The sequence below is a fragment of the Zalophus californianus genome, chromosome 5 (genome assembly GCF_009762305.2).
Source record: "Zalophus californianus isolate mZalCal1 chromosome 5, mZalCal1.pri.v2, whole genome shotgun sequence".
In the NCBI taxonomy this organism is placed as follows: domain Eukaryota; kingdom Metazoa; phylum Chordata; class Mammalia; order Carnivora; family Otariidae; genus Zalophus; species Zalophus californianus.
The window spans coordinates 39076520-39095741 of record NC_045599.1 but is presented as its reverse complement, the minus strand read 5'-3'; the positions used below and the strand labels follow the sequence as shown (position 1 = coordinate 39095741).

General features: G+C 42.6%; 1 protein-coding gene across 12 annotated transcripts in view; it reads left to right on the top strand.

The window, feature by feature from the left end:
* The window catches only part of PPP2R2B (protein phosphatase 2 regulatory subunit Bbeta), a 445076-nt gene that overhangs the window by 307042 nt on the left and 118812 nt on the right, over window positions 1-19222 (top strand). Inside the window, exon 2 of one of the 12 annotated variants that reach the window (XM_027605535.2) lies at window positions 9581-9607. The exons of the other annotated variants lie outside the window; for them this stretch is intronic. Within the exon in view, the coding sequence (XP_027461336.1) occupies window positions 9586-9607 (22 nt within the window). The 5' untranslated portion in view covers window positions 9581-9585. The remainder of the gene's footprint in view (window positions 1-9580; window positions 9608-19222) is intronic. 12 annotated transcript variants of the gene reach the window in all.

Sequence of the window (19222 nt, the reverse complement as noted above, 5' to 3'; positions counted from 1 at the left end):
TGCATATTTCTGAACCTTTTTTTTTTTTAAGATTTTATTATTTGAGAGAAAAAGAGAGCACAAGCCTGAGGGGGGGTGTGTGTGGGGACAGACGGAGTGGAAGAAGCAGACCCCCGCCCCCCAAGCAGGGAGCCTGACGTGGGGCTCCATCCCAGGACCCTGAGATCATGACCTGAGCCGAAGGCAGCTGCCTAATCAACTGAGCCACGCAGGCCTCCCCAAACTTGTATTTAGTAAATTTGATCGATGTTTTCTGTACTGGTGATTATAGTGTGATGGTGGTGGTGTTAGGAATGCTGTTGCTATGCAGTGTAATAATCATCAGTTTTATTATTCTTGTTTTAGGAAATCTTTTCTATTTCCCCTTCTATGTCTGCAAGGTTGCTCTTCATCCTTCATTTCAAGGCCTGAGTCGGTGTGGAAATTCCGAATCCTGCCTTCTTTCTGTTTCTGTGTGTCCTCCCTGTCTGTCAACTGTCACTTGGTTTTCACTTCCTCTGCAGAGCTGTGGGAGTTTCTGTGAATTTGGAGCTGAGAGCCCGAGGCACCACACAGAGTATTATCACTCGTTGCTGCTGTGGCATTTGTTTTAAAAAAAGCGGGACTTTGCAAACCTTTTCATGAGTGTATGTTAAAATTCTTTTTTCTCTTGTGGTCAAGAGACGTTTATTGAAATTCTGATTCTCATACTGAGCCCTGCACTGAGTGGCTTACCTCTGACCTTTCACCGTAACTGAGAAGCAGAATAAACGAGTGATGATTTCAGCTGCCTCCTTCTCTCCCCGAGTAATGAATGAGTCAGCATCAGGGACTTTGCCAGGAGGCCTGAGTCAGAAATATCCCTGCAATCCATCAAAAATCTCCACAAAAGGTTGTTTATAAACAGTAAATGAGGAAAGAGTCCTTGGACCTTATCTTAATCATCACATCAGTGGGAGATATTTATGGTTCTAACTTTGTGGGAGAAAAGAAAGCCAACGATATTGGTAGATGAGTTGGGAGTCATTGTGAGATGATAAACTTCTCATGGAGGAAAGAAAGACAAAAAGTCTCAATGAACATACACACACTGCCCCCCCCACATCTTTGTCCCTCATGTCCCATTTCTTTCCCCTGTCTTTCTAACCTTTATTAAAGACTCATCAGATGCTAGCTCCTTTATTTGCATTATCTCATTGAATCCTCACAACTAACCTATAAAACAGGCAAGATTTTCTTCACTATTTACCGAGGAGGAAATTGGGAATAAGAGTGACTGACACTCCCAAGATCTTACGGTTAATATGTGGCAGAACTGTGCTTTGACCCCAGGTCCGTCTGACTTCAAAGCCCAAGCTCTTAATTACTCAGTTATCCTCTCTGGGAGGCCAGGGAAAATGAAGAGGGAGAGGAGAATATTCAGAAATGCAATTTGACCTTCTCTCTGCTATCTAAGATGCTAATTATTTAGCAACAGATATAGTATGGTATAAAGTCTCTGGCAAAATAATTTTATTTTTCTGCCAAGTACTATAAAAAGAGAGCCCCTAAACAGATTCCATAAGACCCTGCAAAGTCCCAGTAGCAGACTGTGTTCGGGGGATGCACTGAACAGCAAGGACCCAGCCATACTGCAGGTTTTGCAGACATTTACAGTGCCGGTAATTGCAATAATTACATCTACCTGAAAGTGCCCTGTTCTCCCCTCATCCATTCTAGCTAACTTGGAGCGCAGTCTGCCATCAGGGATGCCTTTGTGATATGTATGATATTTTATTTATGGGAAGATTAGCAAAATATGATTGTTGGATTCGCTAATAAAGAGGCAATTGGAAAAGGAGCCAGCTGGTATGACACATGTAGCTCCGGCAGGAAGGCACATCTGATCTGTGTTTTTCTCTCCAAACTCACACCTTGGAAACACCTAGAGCTTTCTCCCTCCCCCTTTCCACTAAGTGCCTCAAAGACCTCATCAGTTTCTTCTGAAAATGCGGAGACTGTCTCTGCCTGCATTTCATGATCAGACTCCCCATGACTCTTCAGGCTGTTCTTTCTAATGATGAAAGTTAATCTTACACACATGTTGGAGCATGACTTGGTCCAGTTGGGAAGGGCAGGAGAGCAGTGTTAACCAGCAGGCTCTGGAGTCCAGCAGACCCAAAGGGATTGGTTAACTCTGAGGTACGGGGTGTGGGAAGAACCTGATCTCTGAGCCCCATTCTGTGCCTTGATGAAAACAAACAAACACACTTCCACTTTTCACTGCCTAATAAGTAATAATTCTTGTTACTAACTATGGAAGAAGAGTCTCATTTCAAAATATTCCATGTATGGGAGTCATGTGGTAGGACAGATAATGCTGGAGGTTAAACCTTTTTTTCCTTCCTAATTCTGAACTCTAAGAGATAACAGTCATTAAATACGTGTCTTTCTCCTCCATCTTTGTTTATCTTTTGTTGGGAGTCATTGCATTTTTTTAAGTGAGTTATTTTGTAATACTCAAAATTATACATGTCCATTACAGAAGACTGAGACATTTATCTCAATGAGGCAAAAGCAAAACTTAAAGCCTTAGAATCTTACACATTGAGGCTTCATACACTTCCTTCCTGTCCTTTTTTATTTAATGAGTATGTTTACCATAGTTGAGGGGATCCACAGCCTTTGCAGTGAAGGGAAGTGTCTCTGAGCTAATACACTGAGAGCTTATTCTGGCCACTGTGTTCTCTGGAGTGAAATTTAGTCTACAGTTAGTGAATTTTGTGTTTCCTCAAAGGTACTTTAGAAAATGAGTTCCAAGAGGGCCCCTTTGTAGAGCCACCTCACAACTGGAGTACGCCAGTTTCCAGCACTAAACCTTATCCCCAGTCCTTCGGCACTTGGTCCCTTGTGGAAACATCTCCTTGAACCAGAGCCATAGTATATGTTAGAGTTAGAAGGACATGTACTTCACTTTGTTCACACATCTACTTAGCCACAAAACATGCTTTTCCTTTTGGAATCTGGAATTTTATATAGCGTTCCTGGGCATCCTGCGGATTTCCCAGGATTTATGAACATAATGGACTTTGGGTCATTTATAGAGCAAAGGAGACTATGGGAAACACTTCATAGTTTTCTTACGTGAGATCCCAGGAGCCTGAGATTCAGAACCTTGTAGCTGTTAAGACGCTGACTCAAGGACCACACTGTCCAGATTTGAAGCTTGTCCCCACTACTAAGTGGCTTTAGGATGTTAGGCAAGTGACCTAGCTTTCCTCAGCCTCAGTTTCTTTCTATGTTAATTAAAATAATTAATTTTAAGAAGAATAGGTGTTGGGGGAGGTGGTGGGCAAAGAGCAGTGCCACCCAATGAGGTTTCCTTCTCTACCATTACAGACCCACCCCACATGGTCTGGAGTCACAATCGAGTGGGTTCGTGCATATATGGTGCTTAAAAGAGTTCCTAACATACTGATGAGTAAATATTAGGTGTTGGCACTGGTACTGGTAATTAAGGGTATCTGTGTTCATACTTGGCCACACCCTCTTCCAAGGGATTCCCCCAAAATATCTCTTTGGAACTCTGAACTTTCTGGGGGCAGAAATTCTTGTGCTCAGCTCTGTCCTCCGCTGCACCTGGGACACCACCTGGTTTGACATAGATGCTTACCAGTTGGCTCAAATTGGCTAAAATCCCAGTTTTCCCCTGGTTATTTGGTGCCTAAGGATGACTTGACTCCAGACCATGTGGGGTGGGTCTGTAATGGTAGAGAAGGAAACCTCATTGGGTGGCACTGCTCTTTGCCCACCACCTCCCCCAACACTGATTCTTCTCCTTAACTTCCAATTACCTGAAGATTGAGGCAAGACCATGAAACCAGTAGCTGTTGGCGATAACTTGTTTCTCATTTATACACGAGTTCCTCTTCCTCTGACGTAGCAGCCCGTTGATGTTTTACAAGGGAGACCTCAGTGCCTCGGAGCTACCCATTCATAGTTTCCTTGTCCTCATTTTCATTCCCTCTGTGTGCTGTGCTAGGCCAAGGGGGTGAGTGAGGAAGAGACAGGCCCGCCCTTTTAGGGTCTGGTGGGGAAGCAGTACAGTAGATATTAAGTACTAGTGGGATAGGTTCTTGGGCAGGAAATTCAGAGTGCCTTGGAGTCTTAGGAGAGTCCCCTAACCATTTTGAAAAGTAAGGAAGGCCAGTTATTTAGCTTTGGTAGAAAGCAAGACTCTTCTTAATAAAGAATAGAGTAGGGAAGGTATTATGGGTTTGAAGATTTCCTTGTTCTACGCACTCTTGTGTTTTCTGTTCTGGGAAGAGGGTAGTACATTAAAAATCAGGTTATTGCCTGTAACTCGGTGTTTGGTGGTCAACTTATACCACCTTCAACATATGGAGGAATTAAGATCATTTCCTCTCAAAGACAGGCTTTCCAACATTGAGATGCACACATGCATATCCAAGCTTCCAGACACCTGCATCCATTTCCCTGTGACTGGTTATTTTTCCCCTGTTATGTCTTTTTTTTTTTTTCTTTCTTTCTGAGAGTGTAGTGGCAGAAAGATACAGTTTCTTCATGCTGTGTTTTTACTCTCTATTTTCCTGATAAAACTGTATCACTGCAGAGGAACTCAAATCTAATCTTCAATATATTTAGCATGAAAGCAATAAAAAGCATTAATTCACTCCAGAAAGAGTGAAATACAGTCGGGTACTCAAAGGAAGAATCACCATGGAAACTGTTTTCTTGAGATTCTGTACTCTCCAGGCTCCAGGCACGACTAAGTGAAAAAAGAAAGGCGAAGGGAAGAGAAGAAATACCCTGCCCTTTCTGTTGTCACCAAAATGCTGCAGAGGAATTGCCATGAATTATTGATTGCATGAGTAGAAGTATATATGAATTAGAATTATTAAACTGTTGTCTTTTCAGTGAGTGTGTAAGAATGCGCAGAGAACATGTACTTCACTGTTCTCCCTTCCTTGCTGTCAGATCCTATTGAGCAATCAAAGAGCTATCCTAAGGTCAAAAGTTGGCAGAGAAGCACAAGGAATTATGATTAAAGAATTCTGGGAGCCAGAAGTAAAGTACCACGATTTTGCATACAACTCCCACATACACTTGCCTTTATGTACGATTTCAGGATGGTTATGGTTTCAGAATTTCTCCAAGGATATTAAATATGTAAAGATCAGAGGCCAGCTCTGGCCTTTGGGACTGTGGTAATGGGATGTGATGGAATTTCCCAAAGGAATTTCTTTTGGATCAAATTCAGTCTGTGTTTATGTGCACATGTATGCATCTCACAATGTGCCCACTTTTCTTGCCTTCTCCAATATTACCAGTCCAATTTTAACAGTCCCTGAAATTATACATCTCCATTTAATGGCTCTGGTAATAATATCTGCCATGTGTTCAATGTTTCCTGTGAGTCAGTCACCGGGCTGAATCCGTTGCCTGACACTCTTAAGAGCATGGACTTTTATTTGGGTAGGATTGTTCTTATTTAGCAAAATGACCAATTCAGTAAGTGTTCACTCATAAAAATCATTATGTTCTTATGTAATTCTCACACCAACCCTAATGAGAAAGTCCCCATTATACAGATGAGGAAGCAGAGATTTCATGATGACAGCTGAGTATACTCGATCACAGAGCCAGTGAGTTTCAAAACCTGGATTTGAAACCGTGCGTGAATCCTAAGTCCATGGTTTTAACACCATCACTAAGGTTCATCCTAGAGGACACACACAACCTGTCTTTTTAATCTCTATACAAGCTAATAACTGCTGAGGGTCTGAGCACATAGATAGGCCCTCAATGTATTCATAACACGTGCATATTTAGAATCCACAATTGTACCCGGTACTATACTAAATATAAAAATTGGAAATAAGATAAAGTCTCTTCCTTCAAGTTCCTTACAGTCCTCGGGAAATGTTGCCATGTATGAATAACCAGACAAAGTAGTCAAGGGTTCAGAGACGAGGGAGATTAATGATATTCATGAAGGAAGATTCGTCCTGGTCCTTCCAGAATGGGAGGAGCTACCAAAAGGTCAAAAGAAAGGAAGAAAAATGAACAATTTGGGTAAGACAACGTGACTTTAAGCATAGAGGTGGGAGGGAGTGACGAGTTTGGGGACCTGTGTAATGATCAGGGTATGTGTTTTAGTGAAGAAAATTTGAACAAGGAAGTTGACAAGTGGGCCATGAGTGAAGAACCTTGAACTCTGGAGCAAAGAGGTCCAAATATTATCCTGTCAACACAGTGAGCTTTCAAGGGATCTGTTTATTTATACTAAAGTATTAATTACTTAGAGTAGAGCGTTGTTTACTCATGTTTAGCTCGAAGATTTTTACATCCCTATACACCGACATCACCATTACCAAGATCAAGGTATAGGATGCTTTGGGGACTCCATGCCCCCCTCTGACTGAACTCCTCCCCATCCCCAAGATACCACTGTCTGACTTGTATATGAGTGTTCAAGGGAAGTAATAAAAAAACAGATGACATGATGGAGGTTTAAAGACCAGATTAATGACTTCTAGGATGTAGCATGGAGCATGAAGGTGAGAGATTTCAAAGAGAGAGACCAGCCAAGAGGGCGTTATAAGGTTCACAATCCCTCCATCCATCCATTCCATTCAGTATGTGTTGGACACCTGCTGTGTACCATACCCCTTACACTGGGACTACCATCGTAACTAACACACACACACTCAGTGAGAAGACCAACAAACCGAGACACAGTTACCTTCTTCCCTTGTAGCAAGTGCTGAAATAGGAGGAAGCCCAGGCTGCACTTCAAATGGGCACCTAACCTAGAATAGGGAAGTCAAAGAAGACTTCCCGGAGGAACAGATGCCCAACCTGAGGCTTGAGGACAAATGGAGGTGAGCCATACCAAGGCAGGGATTGAGATGGAAATGGGTCCAAGTAGAGAAGGAGCATGTACAAAGGAACAAAAAAGACAGGTGGCCGTGTTGAGGTAGAGGCTTGGGCAAGAGGAGAATGGTCGCAGACAAGGGGCTTTTCAAGTGAGAGAAGTAGCCAGACCTATGGGGCGCCTGGGTGGCTCAGTCGTTAAGCGTCTGCCTTCGGCTCAGGTCATGATCCCGGAGTCCTGGGATTGAGCCCCGCATCGGGCTCCCTGCTCCGCGGGAAGTCTGCTGCTCCCTTTCCCACTCCCCCTGCTTGTATTCCCTCTCTCGCTGTGTCTCTCTCTGTCAAATAAATAAACAAAATCTTTAAAAAATAAAAAATTAAAAAAAAAGTAGCCAGACCTAGTAAATGATCCTCTGTCACAGGAACCATGTCACAGGAACTCAACACCAGCATGTAATCCTGGCCACCTGATTGCACAACAGTCGGTATCTATTGTTCGGAACATTTCAGATGATTACTGTGGCACGCCTTTTCATTGTTGCTTTTATTGTAAGCAGCCCAGCGAGTTGTCCATCATTTCTCTTTGAAGTTGAGCCAGAAAAACCAGTCAGGCGAAGAGACTTCCAGCATCTTTCACCTCCCTCTTTAAGATGAAGTGACTTTCTTAGGTTTTGTACATTCTTTATCTCCTTTTTTCTGGAGTGGTCTAGGCTGTGCTGATTTGCCAGGCCACCCCTCTGCTCTGACTTGTAACCAGCAGGCTTCCTTGCACAGCCTTGAGCACACTACCGGGTACACACCACCCCTCTCCCTCTTGTCTAGGAGCAGGTGATGCAGTAGGCAGAACATGGCCTTTGTAGCCCTGCAGACCTGAGTGAAGTCCTGTTACCAACTCTTCTTGTGACCTTAGTAAGTTCATGTTTCCTGGCTTCAGCTTCCCTGTTTGGAAATAGTATTACCCACTGTATAGGATATGAGTGATGAAAATGTAATGCAGCAAATCCCCTAGGGCAGTGTCTAACACACAGTAGGTCTTCCAAAAATGTTACGCAGACCTAGTAATGTGAAGTGGTTCAGAGCACGGGTAGACTTCCTATGTTCCAGGGCTCTGCCAAAGGCTGCTGGGTTACTCTGGGCAAGTCACATAATCTCCCTGTGCCTCAGTACTCTTACCATAAAATGGGGATGATAATGACATCTGCCTCATGGTTTTATTGTGAGGGTTAAATGAGCTAATGCATATAAAGTGCTTCATATAGTGTCCAGTGTGTGTGTCTCTCCGTGTATCCCTTATTAGTAGTGTTGATATTAGTGTTAGTAATTGTTATTTTTGTATAGTACTTGGTCATATCTGTGAAAATGGGAGAACAATGTTTGCCTACCTTGTAGGGTTGTTGCCAAGAGCAGCTAACGAAGAGGTGCAATGGCTCAGTGCCAGACACAGTGGGCCCCCGATAATGTTTGTTGAATGAATGAGAGCAAAGTGCTTCTCTCTAAATGTTTTCTATAAATGTTTCATCTTAATGATCAGCGGGAGCCTCCTCATGGAAGGAAGTGCCAAAGGGGTTCACAGGGTGGCAGCCTGGGCTTGGACTGGGTAGATTCTGATTATGTCAAACAGAATAGATTCAGATCAGTCTATTTGGCGCCATTGAAACTGTGCCAATGAGCAGCAAATTGTGATTTCATGTTGGGGGAGTGCCAGAATCCAGATTTACAAGTCAAAGCAAACCTACCTATTTCTAGTACCCTTTCTCTCCCCTCAATGGGTGTTGCTTACATCTGAAAGAGCTTCTGGATGTTTCACAAAATCAGGCCCCAGATGTTTGAAAGACTTTTGCAGACAAGGTAATCAATCCATTCGGTGGCCAGATGCTGTCTGAAAATTTTCCTGCTACAGCACTGTGAGTTTCTAAATTCATTAGAAACATAAATTAATTAAATCTAATCAACAGTGGGTGATGCAGAAGATTAAACAGTGAAAAACAAATACATTTCCAACTGGGTCATATTAGATGCAGAGAAAAACACCCCACTTTGGAGGTGAAAGTCAAGTTAACCCTTTGTGTGATAGTCTCAAAAAAACCTTGGCCAAACCTGAGACTCCAGGTGAGCCTGTGGTTCTTCCCATATAAGTCTGCCCTAGTGGGTTCAGTGACTTCTCAGTAAATAAACTGTGTATTTCTCCAAATGAGAAGGGTTCTCAAGTGGGCTTACTTTGTTAGGCATTCATAGGGGAAAATCTCCACCATGCTTTTATCATGAAGGGCCTCTGGAAGTTCTGCAAGTCACATACAATATGCATATAGCAGTATTTCCCAGGAACATTGTATAGTCAGGTAAATTTTAAAACAGAGTGAAGCATCCTTCTTCATTCCATGCTAGAATAAGTTACTTGAGTTCAGCATTCTTGTTTATCAGTGCTGAATTCACAACATCAAGAAGAGTTTCTGGCACATAGTAGGTGCTCAGTAAATATCTGTTAAATGAATGAATTATGGATGAACTTGTTTCATATAGATTTCTGAGTTACTGATTTCCCCAGATGAGTCACCAAGATGTGAGATAAAGTGAGAGCTATTTCCCAAAAGTATTTTGACTTTTTTCACCCATGGATCATAATCTTGAGGGACTGATAAACCCATAGGATATATTTTAGAAAATTCGGCTCTAAAGCATTGTTGTATAGCACCCCTAACCTTTGTCCCATATCTTTTACCCTCAGTCTAAATGGAACTGGAGAAGACTCGGGGTGAGTAAATTGTGAATTTATGGGGCCAACTTTTGGGTGGGAGACTGTTCTTTGAGGATGTGCTCAGCTCCATGGAGAGGCCAGCCTTTAGCTGTGGAATTGACTCATTCTACACTTTGGTTTGCCGGTGTAGACAAATGGCCTCAGGTTCTGTGGAGAAAGGGGTTGCTTCCTTATTTGTAGCCTCATGGAGGTATCCATTTCCAGAGGATGCCAGCAAGTGCCCAAGACCAGCGACTGCTAACTCAGATGCCTACAGAAGCCAAGTAACATCAGAACTGAAGGCAGAGTGGCAGAGAACAACTTTAGGAGCACAAAGGGGAGCTGACAGTTGGCCTCAAGGTTGGGGAACGGTAGGGAGTGGTGGGAGATGAGGTCAATTCAAGACCTCACATCCTTCTAAAGGAGGCAGCTACTTCCCAGCCCACGCCAGGAGTGGCTGTGTGGGAATGCCTGTCCAGTGGGACCAACTTGTTAGTTTCTAAAGAAACTGAAAATCTGCATTGTTTATACACAACTTCATAAGTTCTAAATGTAAGCATCTTGTTCCACAAATTGGAGGTCTTCATGTGGACTAACATTGCGGTGTCCAAGAAAACAACCCCTCTGACCAGATACGACCATATACTGCAGTTGTTCTCCGGACTGTTTGGTCCTGTGATGCCGAGTGGGGGGGTGTGGGGCCTTGCTCTGCTTCTCTGGGATCCAAGGTAGTGATCCATGTGGAGAAATACATGATCCTGTTTATCGAGTGCCTACGGTGTGCTAAGCATCATGCTCAGCTCCTTACCTTCCTTAGTTAATGCTCATAGCACTCCACCAAAGCGGTACCTGTATCATTTGATTTTACAGATAATGAAACTGAGATTCAGAGAATTCAGGTAACTTGTCCAGAGGCATGTCTGTTATAAATGGCGAAGCTGAATGGGGTCTCTCTGACATCTAAAGTGATGTTGTCCTCCACTCACTATATTACTTTTGGGTAAAGCATTATTCGAATTCTTATTTACTGCTTGTGTGGGTCCATGCTAAGTGCCTTGCATAAATTTACTCATTTCAGCCTCAGTATAATACCGCCCCCATTGTACAGATTAGGTAAATAGTGGGGAGAAAGAAGTTAAGAATTCTGCCCAGCAATGATGAATTGAAACTAGGTCTGGGAGACTGCTGTTGACTACCTCATAGTATTGCTTCTCAAAACCACACCCTGGATTAAGCACACAGAAGGTGCTTGGCAAATAGTTTTCCACTGACACCAAGCCTCATTTTCAGCTGTGTACACCAGGGATCCTGAGCCTAAGGGTGTGTCTGGTGCCTCTCGGTAGCCTGCTCTTTCACCTGTTATTCCATGTGACTCACCTGCACCTGTCACTCAAGCAGCCTTCCCTCTGTCACTTTGCTAACTGCAGGCATGCCGAGTGAAGACTGACATGTCCTAAAAACTGGCTAAGCCACTAATGAACTGTCTAATCTGGGAAGCCCTTCTCAGCAATCGGGCCATCCAATTCAAATTGCGTGTTTGACTGAAATAGTTCACTAGGTCAGACTTCTTGGCATAGAAAGATCTTCCCACCCAGTCTCTGGTGTTCTGTTCTCTTTCTTCCTGAAAATTGAACAGGGTGGAGACTGGTTTAGACAGGGCTAGAATTTAAGAATCAGAAGGGTGTGTATACATTTTATGGTGCATGAGTTTTCATGTGTATGATTAGCTTAGGAGAATAAGGCAAATGAAGATCTTAGAATGAGGAAGGTTTATTTGGTTTTTAAATTTTCATGATTGTACAGGTCTGCTACACCCAATTCAACTGAAAACCAAACGTGTGTATGGTGTGTGTATGCATGCATGCATGTGTGCAAGAACAATATTAGAGAATATGAACCCAAGTGATGAGGTAGTAACTATTAACAAATGTACTAGAAAAACCATACTTTCACTGAACATCGATTATGTGTCAGAGATGGGGCTGCGGGCCAGGAATAGCGAGGTGAAAAAATCAGTTATGATCCCTGTCCTGGTGAGCTTTATAGGCTTATAGTGGAGACAGACATTAACAATAAACACCCAAACAAATCTATAATGAGGAATTCTGGTAGATGCTTTCCAGGGAAAGAATAGGATGATATAGAGCAATGTAGAGTGACTCTAACACAGGCTGTCAGAAAAGGTCTATCTCAGGAAGTGCTGGTTAAGCTGAAATTTAAAAAATTAGTAGATGCTAGCCAAGGAGAAAGGAGGAGGGAGAGTAGTTCAGGCAGAGAGCAGCATGTTTGCAGACCCCAGAGTGGGAGGAAGCATGGCCTTTACGAGATCCTGAAAGCAAACTGGCGGGGCTAGAATATAGTGAGATGGGGAGTCAGGGAGCTGATTTAAGATGAGGTTTGAGTGGCAGGAAAAGGCCAGTTCCCAGCGTTTCCCTAGTGATAAATTACCAAAAGGTTGTATTTCCCAATGGTTTCCTTAAAATGGCTTCCGGTACATTTTACTTTTGATTTAATTTCAGGTGAAGATTTGAGATTGTGGCCAGTGCTAAATCTATATCTTGAGTGTTTAACGGTTCTATTTCTTCTATGACCTGATAAAATATTGATGTTTAATTTCTTCCCCTGGACTTTGCAGGAAATAATCAATGCATCACAATCAAGGCTAAGAATCTGCTTTGGTATGTGTTGGATAGGAAGGAATTTTGCTACTGCATTTAACAGTTACTGGCTCTTTCGTGCCCTAAGCTTTTCCATACTCCCCAAGGGCAATAACTTAGGTTGTTGGAATCAGTATTTGAAATGTCCCCAAAAGTAGAGTACTTACAGACATGGAAATATGTTCCTATTTCCACTCTTCTACATCTGCTGTGCTTAAAGGAAGTGCTTCTGAAAATGGACTTGGCACTTGATTTCTCAAGTACTGGTTTTATTTCAGAGATGTCCCAGGCCATGAACCTATAGTTCTGAACCATTTAAAACAACAACAATAAGCTGTAGACAGAAATGGAGCATGTGTGACTCTTTTTAGGGGAGAACTGTGATATGCATTACATAGGCCAACAATCAGCTGTCCCTGTTGAGAATATTAGAGCTCCAAGCGTGGACTATTTATATCATCTATGCTCTGAGATCTTAGATACTGTTAAAGATGTTATCTATTAAAGAAATAAATATGATTCTGTCTTCAGGGAACTTATCATCTAAAGAAACGTCACACACACGCAGAGGATACTGAAGCATTCTATTAACATTTGTACCGTAATCCAACATGAGTCATGACCCAATGAGAAGATGCTAAGTTAGTGAGGTTTTATATGGAATTTATTGGTAGAGCCAAAGATGAGTAAAATAGGAACTGTTCCCTTAATGAAATACATTTCATTAAGGAAAGAGAACAAGTACATTCTGTTATTCATGTACTTATTCACCTAAGTACATGTGAATAGTCCAGAGACCTGGGGGAAGCTGTGTGGAGGAAGGAATTATGTTCCAATCAGGGGAGCTCACGGAAGGCTTCATGGAGTAGGTGGCATTTGAGTTGGTCTTGAAGGATTCGTGTGTTCATTTTTTCATTCAGCCACTAAATAGGTATTTTGTACAAACCTCCTAAGTGCCAGTCCCTAGGCTGTGTCCGTAGACTAAAATAGTGAATAAGACCTTAGCCTCAAGGGGCATACATGTCAGCAGGCACAAGTAATAGAAAGAATGTCTTGGGAAAAATGAAATTGCTTCACGGGTGGTCATCACAGACTGTATCTACATAGGGTCCAAGAGTTGATAAAATGCCAGGTGGGTGACAAGGAGTACAGCAGACTGATGGAAAAGTTAAGGCTGAACCCAGAAGATCCACTCTGCCATGTTAAGAAATAAAGCCTGTAAGTAACTATGAGTGAAAGATGAAGAAAGGATCGGGGGGAAAAAATAAACGACTGACGAAAGGGAGGGGGATGAGAAATAATAGAAGGCAGAGGGACTAGAAGCGGGACTCAAAAGGCAGGTGGCAAACATGGGCTCTGGGACTAGAGCTGGGTACCAATCTCAGCTCCCCTATTAGCCTTCCATATGTGGGCCAGTTATTTCAGTTTTCTGAGCCATTTCCCCATCTGAAAAATGGAGGAAGAGACTGAAATCGTGGAGTCTGAGTGACACTTAAATGACATCGTATAAAACACAAAGCACAGATCCTGGCCAAAGGAGGTGTTCAATAAATGAGCCTAATAATAGAGATTGAGAAAGAGAGGTCAGGTAAAGGGTCTAGTACTATGCCTGGCACGCAGTAGGCCAGCTCAGGAAATCACTGTTTCAAAGAAAAATTGCGATAGTGGTATTTTTCTGAGGCTGAACTATCTCAAGGCCAGGCAAATAGCTAGTTAATTTCAGCAAATTTTTTGCATGACAGTTGTGATCCTCTCCCTGCAGTCACACCATAATAAAGGAATGTTCAGCTAGAGTTTTCCACTGAAGACTGACTTCCTGGCAGGGAGATCTACAAATCACTTGGAAAGTTCCTGGCACCATCACCTGGGTCTGGCTATTTGCAAAGTGTCTATAAATCTTCCACGGGGCCAGATGAGAATGTGGGTTTTTTCTTTCCCCTCTGACAGACTTGTCTCTTTCTATGCGATATTAGGAATGATGGTGAAAGTTACCCAAGAAAGGCCATGAGGAGGTCAGCCTACCCATGTGGGAGTGATCGTGTAGTAGACTTGGCATTTTAAAGTGTATGCAGGTGAGCAGCCTTCCATCCAGTCTGTCGACAGGAGGTAATGAACCTAGAGCTGCATAGCAGCAGAAGGAAGAGAGTCCTTTCTGCTGCTGGCCTCAGAAGAAAAAGGAAGGCGGGAGGGATAGAAAAAGGAAAAAGAGAGAAAGGGAAGGAAGGAAAGAAGAAAAAGACAGAAAGAGGAGCGGAGGACGAGCAGGAAGGGAAGAAGAAACAAAAAGGAAACCAAGAGATTTTTCTTTGATTCAGGGTGATCGCATGGACAGCTGATATGTTGGTCTATAGGAAAAATTCTTGCAATACTAAATGCTTTGAGAATCCTGTTAAACCTTCTGTGAAGATAGGGTTTCCATAGCATTTTTCTTCCTAACCATCTTTTGGCATCTCTCAGGGGTGGACCAGTCCTGGGTACTGACTTGTTTATTCATGCATGCATGCATGCATTCAGAAGTTCCCCCTTCTCTCTTCGTCGCCATTCATTTTTCCCTAGCTGCTCAAACTTGTTCTTCAGCATAGACACATGCTGCTTTTTCTATGATAAAAAAGGACGCTCTTTTGACCTGACTTCCCTTACCATCTTCTGCCTTGTTTCTTTGCTAGGCTTCTCAGCAAAACTCCCTGAGGAGAAGTGTCCACAGTCACTCCCTCTCATTCCCCCCCCTCCCATTCACTCGGAAACCCATTCCGTGGTTCCACCAAACCCACCCCCACTGATCCATAGAAACCGCACTTGACAAAGTCAAAAGTGACTTCCACGGTTCAAATCCAAAGGTCACTTGAAGGCTTTTACCTTGCAGATCAGCAGTGCTTGGCATGACTGATCACTCTCTTCTCTGCAATTCACTGGCATCCGTGACACTCAGCTTTTTTGATTTTCCACCTCTCTTACTGGCTGCTCCTTCTTCGCTTTTCCTGGTTCTTCTTTTTCTCCCAACCTGTTAGATGTTGGGAGTGCCCCAAAGTTCAGCCCTTGGCTTTCCTCTCATTTCATACACTCACTCCCTGAGATCTCATCCAATCCCATGGCTTTAAATATCATCTGAAATGCTAATGAACTCCCAAGTTTATATCCCCAACTCAGACCCCCTCTTGAACTCTAAACTCTTGTTTCTAATTATCTACTCAGTATCCTTACTTATAAACCCCTCATACTTCACACATCTGGAACAGAGTATCTGGTCTTCCCCCCCAAATGCCTACTTCACCCACAGACTTCCCATCTCAGTGAAGGCAACTCCATCATACCAGCTGCTGAGGGCAGAAACCTTGGAATCATCCTGAGTCCTGTCTTTCATACCTGTAACCAGTCCATCTGCAAATCCTGTGAAGTCGACTCAGTATGCATCTGGAATCTGACCACTGTCAGATTCACCCTCACTCTTCACCCTCACTACCAACACCTTGGGTGTGAGCCACCCTCACCTCTCACCTGGGTTATGGCCATACCCTTCCCGAGGCTCCTTCAGCCCTCTGCTGTCTGTCCCCAGCGATACTTATAGCACGTCGGACCATCTCACTCCTCTGCTCAGTCCCCTCCAGCAGCCTTCCATTTCATTTTTCTCACTTTTTAAAAAATTGTGATCAGAGGAACATAACACAGAATTTGCCATTTACCCATTGCTGTGCCCATTTCACTTTTAGTGAAAAGCCAGAGGGCTTGCTGTGGTCTACGAAGCTCTCCGTTACCTGAACCTCTCTTTTGTCCGATCTCATTTTTCCCTTGTTTGCAGGGCTCTGGCTACACAGGTTTGCTGATGCATGCATGTTTCTCTCTGAGGATCTTCTCCCTGTCTGTTCCCTGTTGGAAGGAAGCCCTCTTCCTTCAGATACTCACATCGTGATCTCCCTCAATCACCCTATTTCAAATCTAAGCTTCCCACCTACCTCCAGAATTCTTAATGTCCTTTACCCAGATATGTCTGTTTCCCAAAGTACATGACATACGATGCAATTTATTATACTCATTGACTATTATTTTTCCTCCACGAGTAGAATGTAAGTGCCATAAGGACAAATATTGTATCTATTTTATTAGCTGATGTATACTCAATACCTAGAGTAGTGTTCAACACATAATGTGTCACTGAATATTTTTTGAGTGAATAAATGGAATTATGAATAAATCTGTCAACACTTAGTATATCTTGATTTTTCTACATTTTATATTATTTGTTGATACCTATATTGCCACATGAACATGAAATCAAATATATCAAATATAATGGATCTTTTAAATATCTTTTAAATATCTTTTATAAATATACAGTTTTCAGAAGATATAAAAAACAGTAAAATATTCTTCGGCCTTTGGCCGAAGAATATTTTTTAAGTTTTGGGTCATGCTGGTGATGGAAATCAACACTAGTTTATTTATGCTATCTTTTACTATTTACCTGCTATGTGTAAAGTATTGTATTCAGTGTTTTAAAATAAAGATACCCAAGAGACAGTAACTTTTTTAGAGGGGGGAGGGGCAGAAGGAAAAGGAGAGAGAATCTTAAGCAGGCTCCACGCCCAGCACAGAGCCTGATGTGGGGCTCAGTCTCACAACCCTGAGATCATGACCTGAACTGAAATCAAGAGTCAGACCCTTAACCAACTGAGCCACAGGTGCCTCAAGAGTAATATTTTTAAAGATTTTATTTTTAAGTAATCTCTATACCCAACGTGGGGCTCAGACTTACAGCCCCAAGATCAAGAGTCGCATGCTCTACCAGCTGAGCCGGACAGGAGCCTTGAGAGTAATATTTTTTTATAATCTTCAAAACACCACAACTCCCAGCCATGGAGAGAGAGAGAGACAGAAGAATGGAGGGAGGGGGATGGGAAGAGGAGAGAGGGGATACAAGAGAAAGAAAAATACTGATTCATAGAATTGTAAATGGCACATTTGGCAATACTTTCTATTTTCTTTGTTAAAACCATTGAAAAATCATCATTGTATAATACCTTGTAAACTGTTAGCAGCATCTTTATTGTGTTTGACATAGAAACTTCATGTTTTAGGAGGAAAAATCCAGATCTTGTCCTACTACATTCTTCTTTCATTCTTTAGGCCTATCTAGAATTTAGCACACAGACGTATTGTATTTATTGTTCAATTTGTCCCTTAGAGAAAATAAAGATTGTCTTTTTTTAATTAGAGTGTGCGTGCACACGAGTTGGGGGAGGGCAGAGGGAGAAGCAGACTCCCCACGGAGCAGGGAACCTGATGCAGGGCTCAATCCTAGGACCCTTGTATTGTGACCTGAGCTGACGGCAGCCGCCTAACCAACTGAGCCACCCAGGCACCCCTAGGAGATTTCTTGAATGCAGGCATATGGATGACATGTGAGTTACCTTAAGTTTCAGTAATGACTTCCTCTTGCCTTCTAGGTCAAACATAGGGTTCTTACTCTCTGGCTCAAAGACTTCCATTATAGGGTGTTTGAACAACCTCTTTTCCAACATTTTTTTTTTTTTTTTTTACCATATCCCTATTTACACTGCTTCCCAGTCCTCTAGGATGAAAGCTTGAAGCTTTGAAGGCAAAGACCAGATGTGTTTTGTTTATAGCATATCCCTGGCACCCAGCCCAATGATGTGCACATAGTAGGTGTTCACTAAATAGATTCCTTGCATTTCAGACCTATTTCCTCCAAATCCACTTTGGGTGTGTCATTGCTACCTCCATGCCCTCTCCCATTACCCTCTCTTCACCAGCCCTTTTGGTGTTTTCTCTTCCTGTGATTCATAGGACCCTTAAATCCCTGCCAATATGACAAAGGCTTTTTAGGATGAAACCTGTTCTTTACTGATCAATCTGTGTGGTTCTAAAGTCATAAAATACTCATTCCAAAATAAGAACATCTCATTGTCTCACATCCCTTCAAATACGTTTCTTACATTCTACCAGCATAAATGTTTTGTTTGTTGACACTTTGTTTAGGGTTATTCTCTATATGGTGGCCCACAATGGTGTTGATTCTCTGTAGCTCTCATTCAGTGATAGGTAAAAGAAAAAAATGGAGAAGCATCCATCATATATTAAGACACTAAGCTTAAACTCAATGATGAATAAGTTCCTTATGGAGTTCATGGTTCAGAGGCTGAGAAAGGCATTTAAAATGGTCCTATTACTGTTGTAAGTGCTAATGGTAAGTGGTGAGGACTGTTATGAAGGAGAAGAATGGGGAGCCTGGAGCTGCCAAGTAAAGGAGGCTGTCTGGGTTTTGGGAGAAGTCATACAAGGCTTCCCAAAATACATAAAATTAGAGCCGACACACAAACATGTGGATGTTTAGCTCCCACAAGGCAGGTGCCATATCTTTGACTTGAGAGCCTCTGGCACAGCAAAATTTTTGACCAAAGACATGCCAAATAGATTCCACGTTATGTGAGTTTGGGTGGCACGATGCCTGCCCTAAATCTCCTATATGGACCCACAGTCATGATTAACTTTCTTGTTTTGGACCCAGAGTCCCATTAACTTTGGGGTCCGTGCTAGATGACCCATGTTGTGAGATAATAGATCTGAATGATTGACAGAGTTTGCATTGCCTGAGCAGTTAATTACTCCTCTGCTTTCTGAAATAGTGAGTAACAGATGGTAGATACCTTGACAGCAGATTCCACTATAAACCAAGCAGCCTTGCAGGGAAGTCTGGACTGCTACCAATTTCCCACTGGATTTTTCTGTATTTGGAGGACTTAGATTTTTGAAAACTACTTTGCCGTTTGGGCAGGTTTTGTCCCAGTGACAGGAACATTCTTTCTTCTCAACTTCTGTGTGGTAGGAACTTATTTTGAATGAAAGGCAGTCTCCATCAACCCACACATCCTGAGTCGTCCCATACCCGTTAGTGCTGGGGATTTGGTCAGTGTGGGGAAGCTGTGTGCATTTTAATAGAAGTAACATGGCATTTGTTACT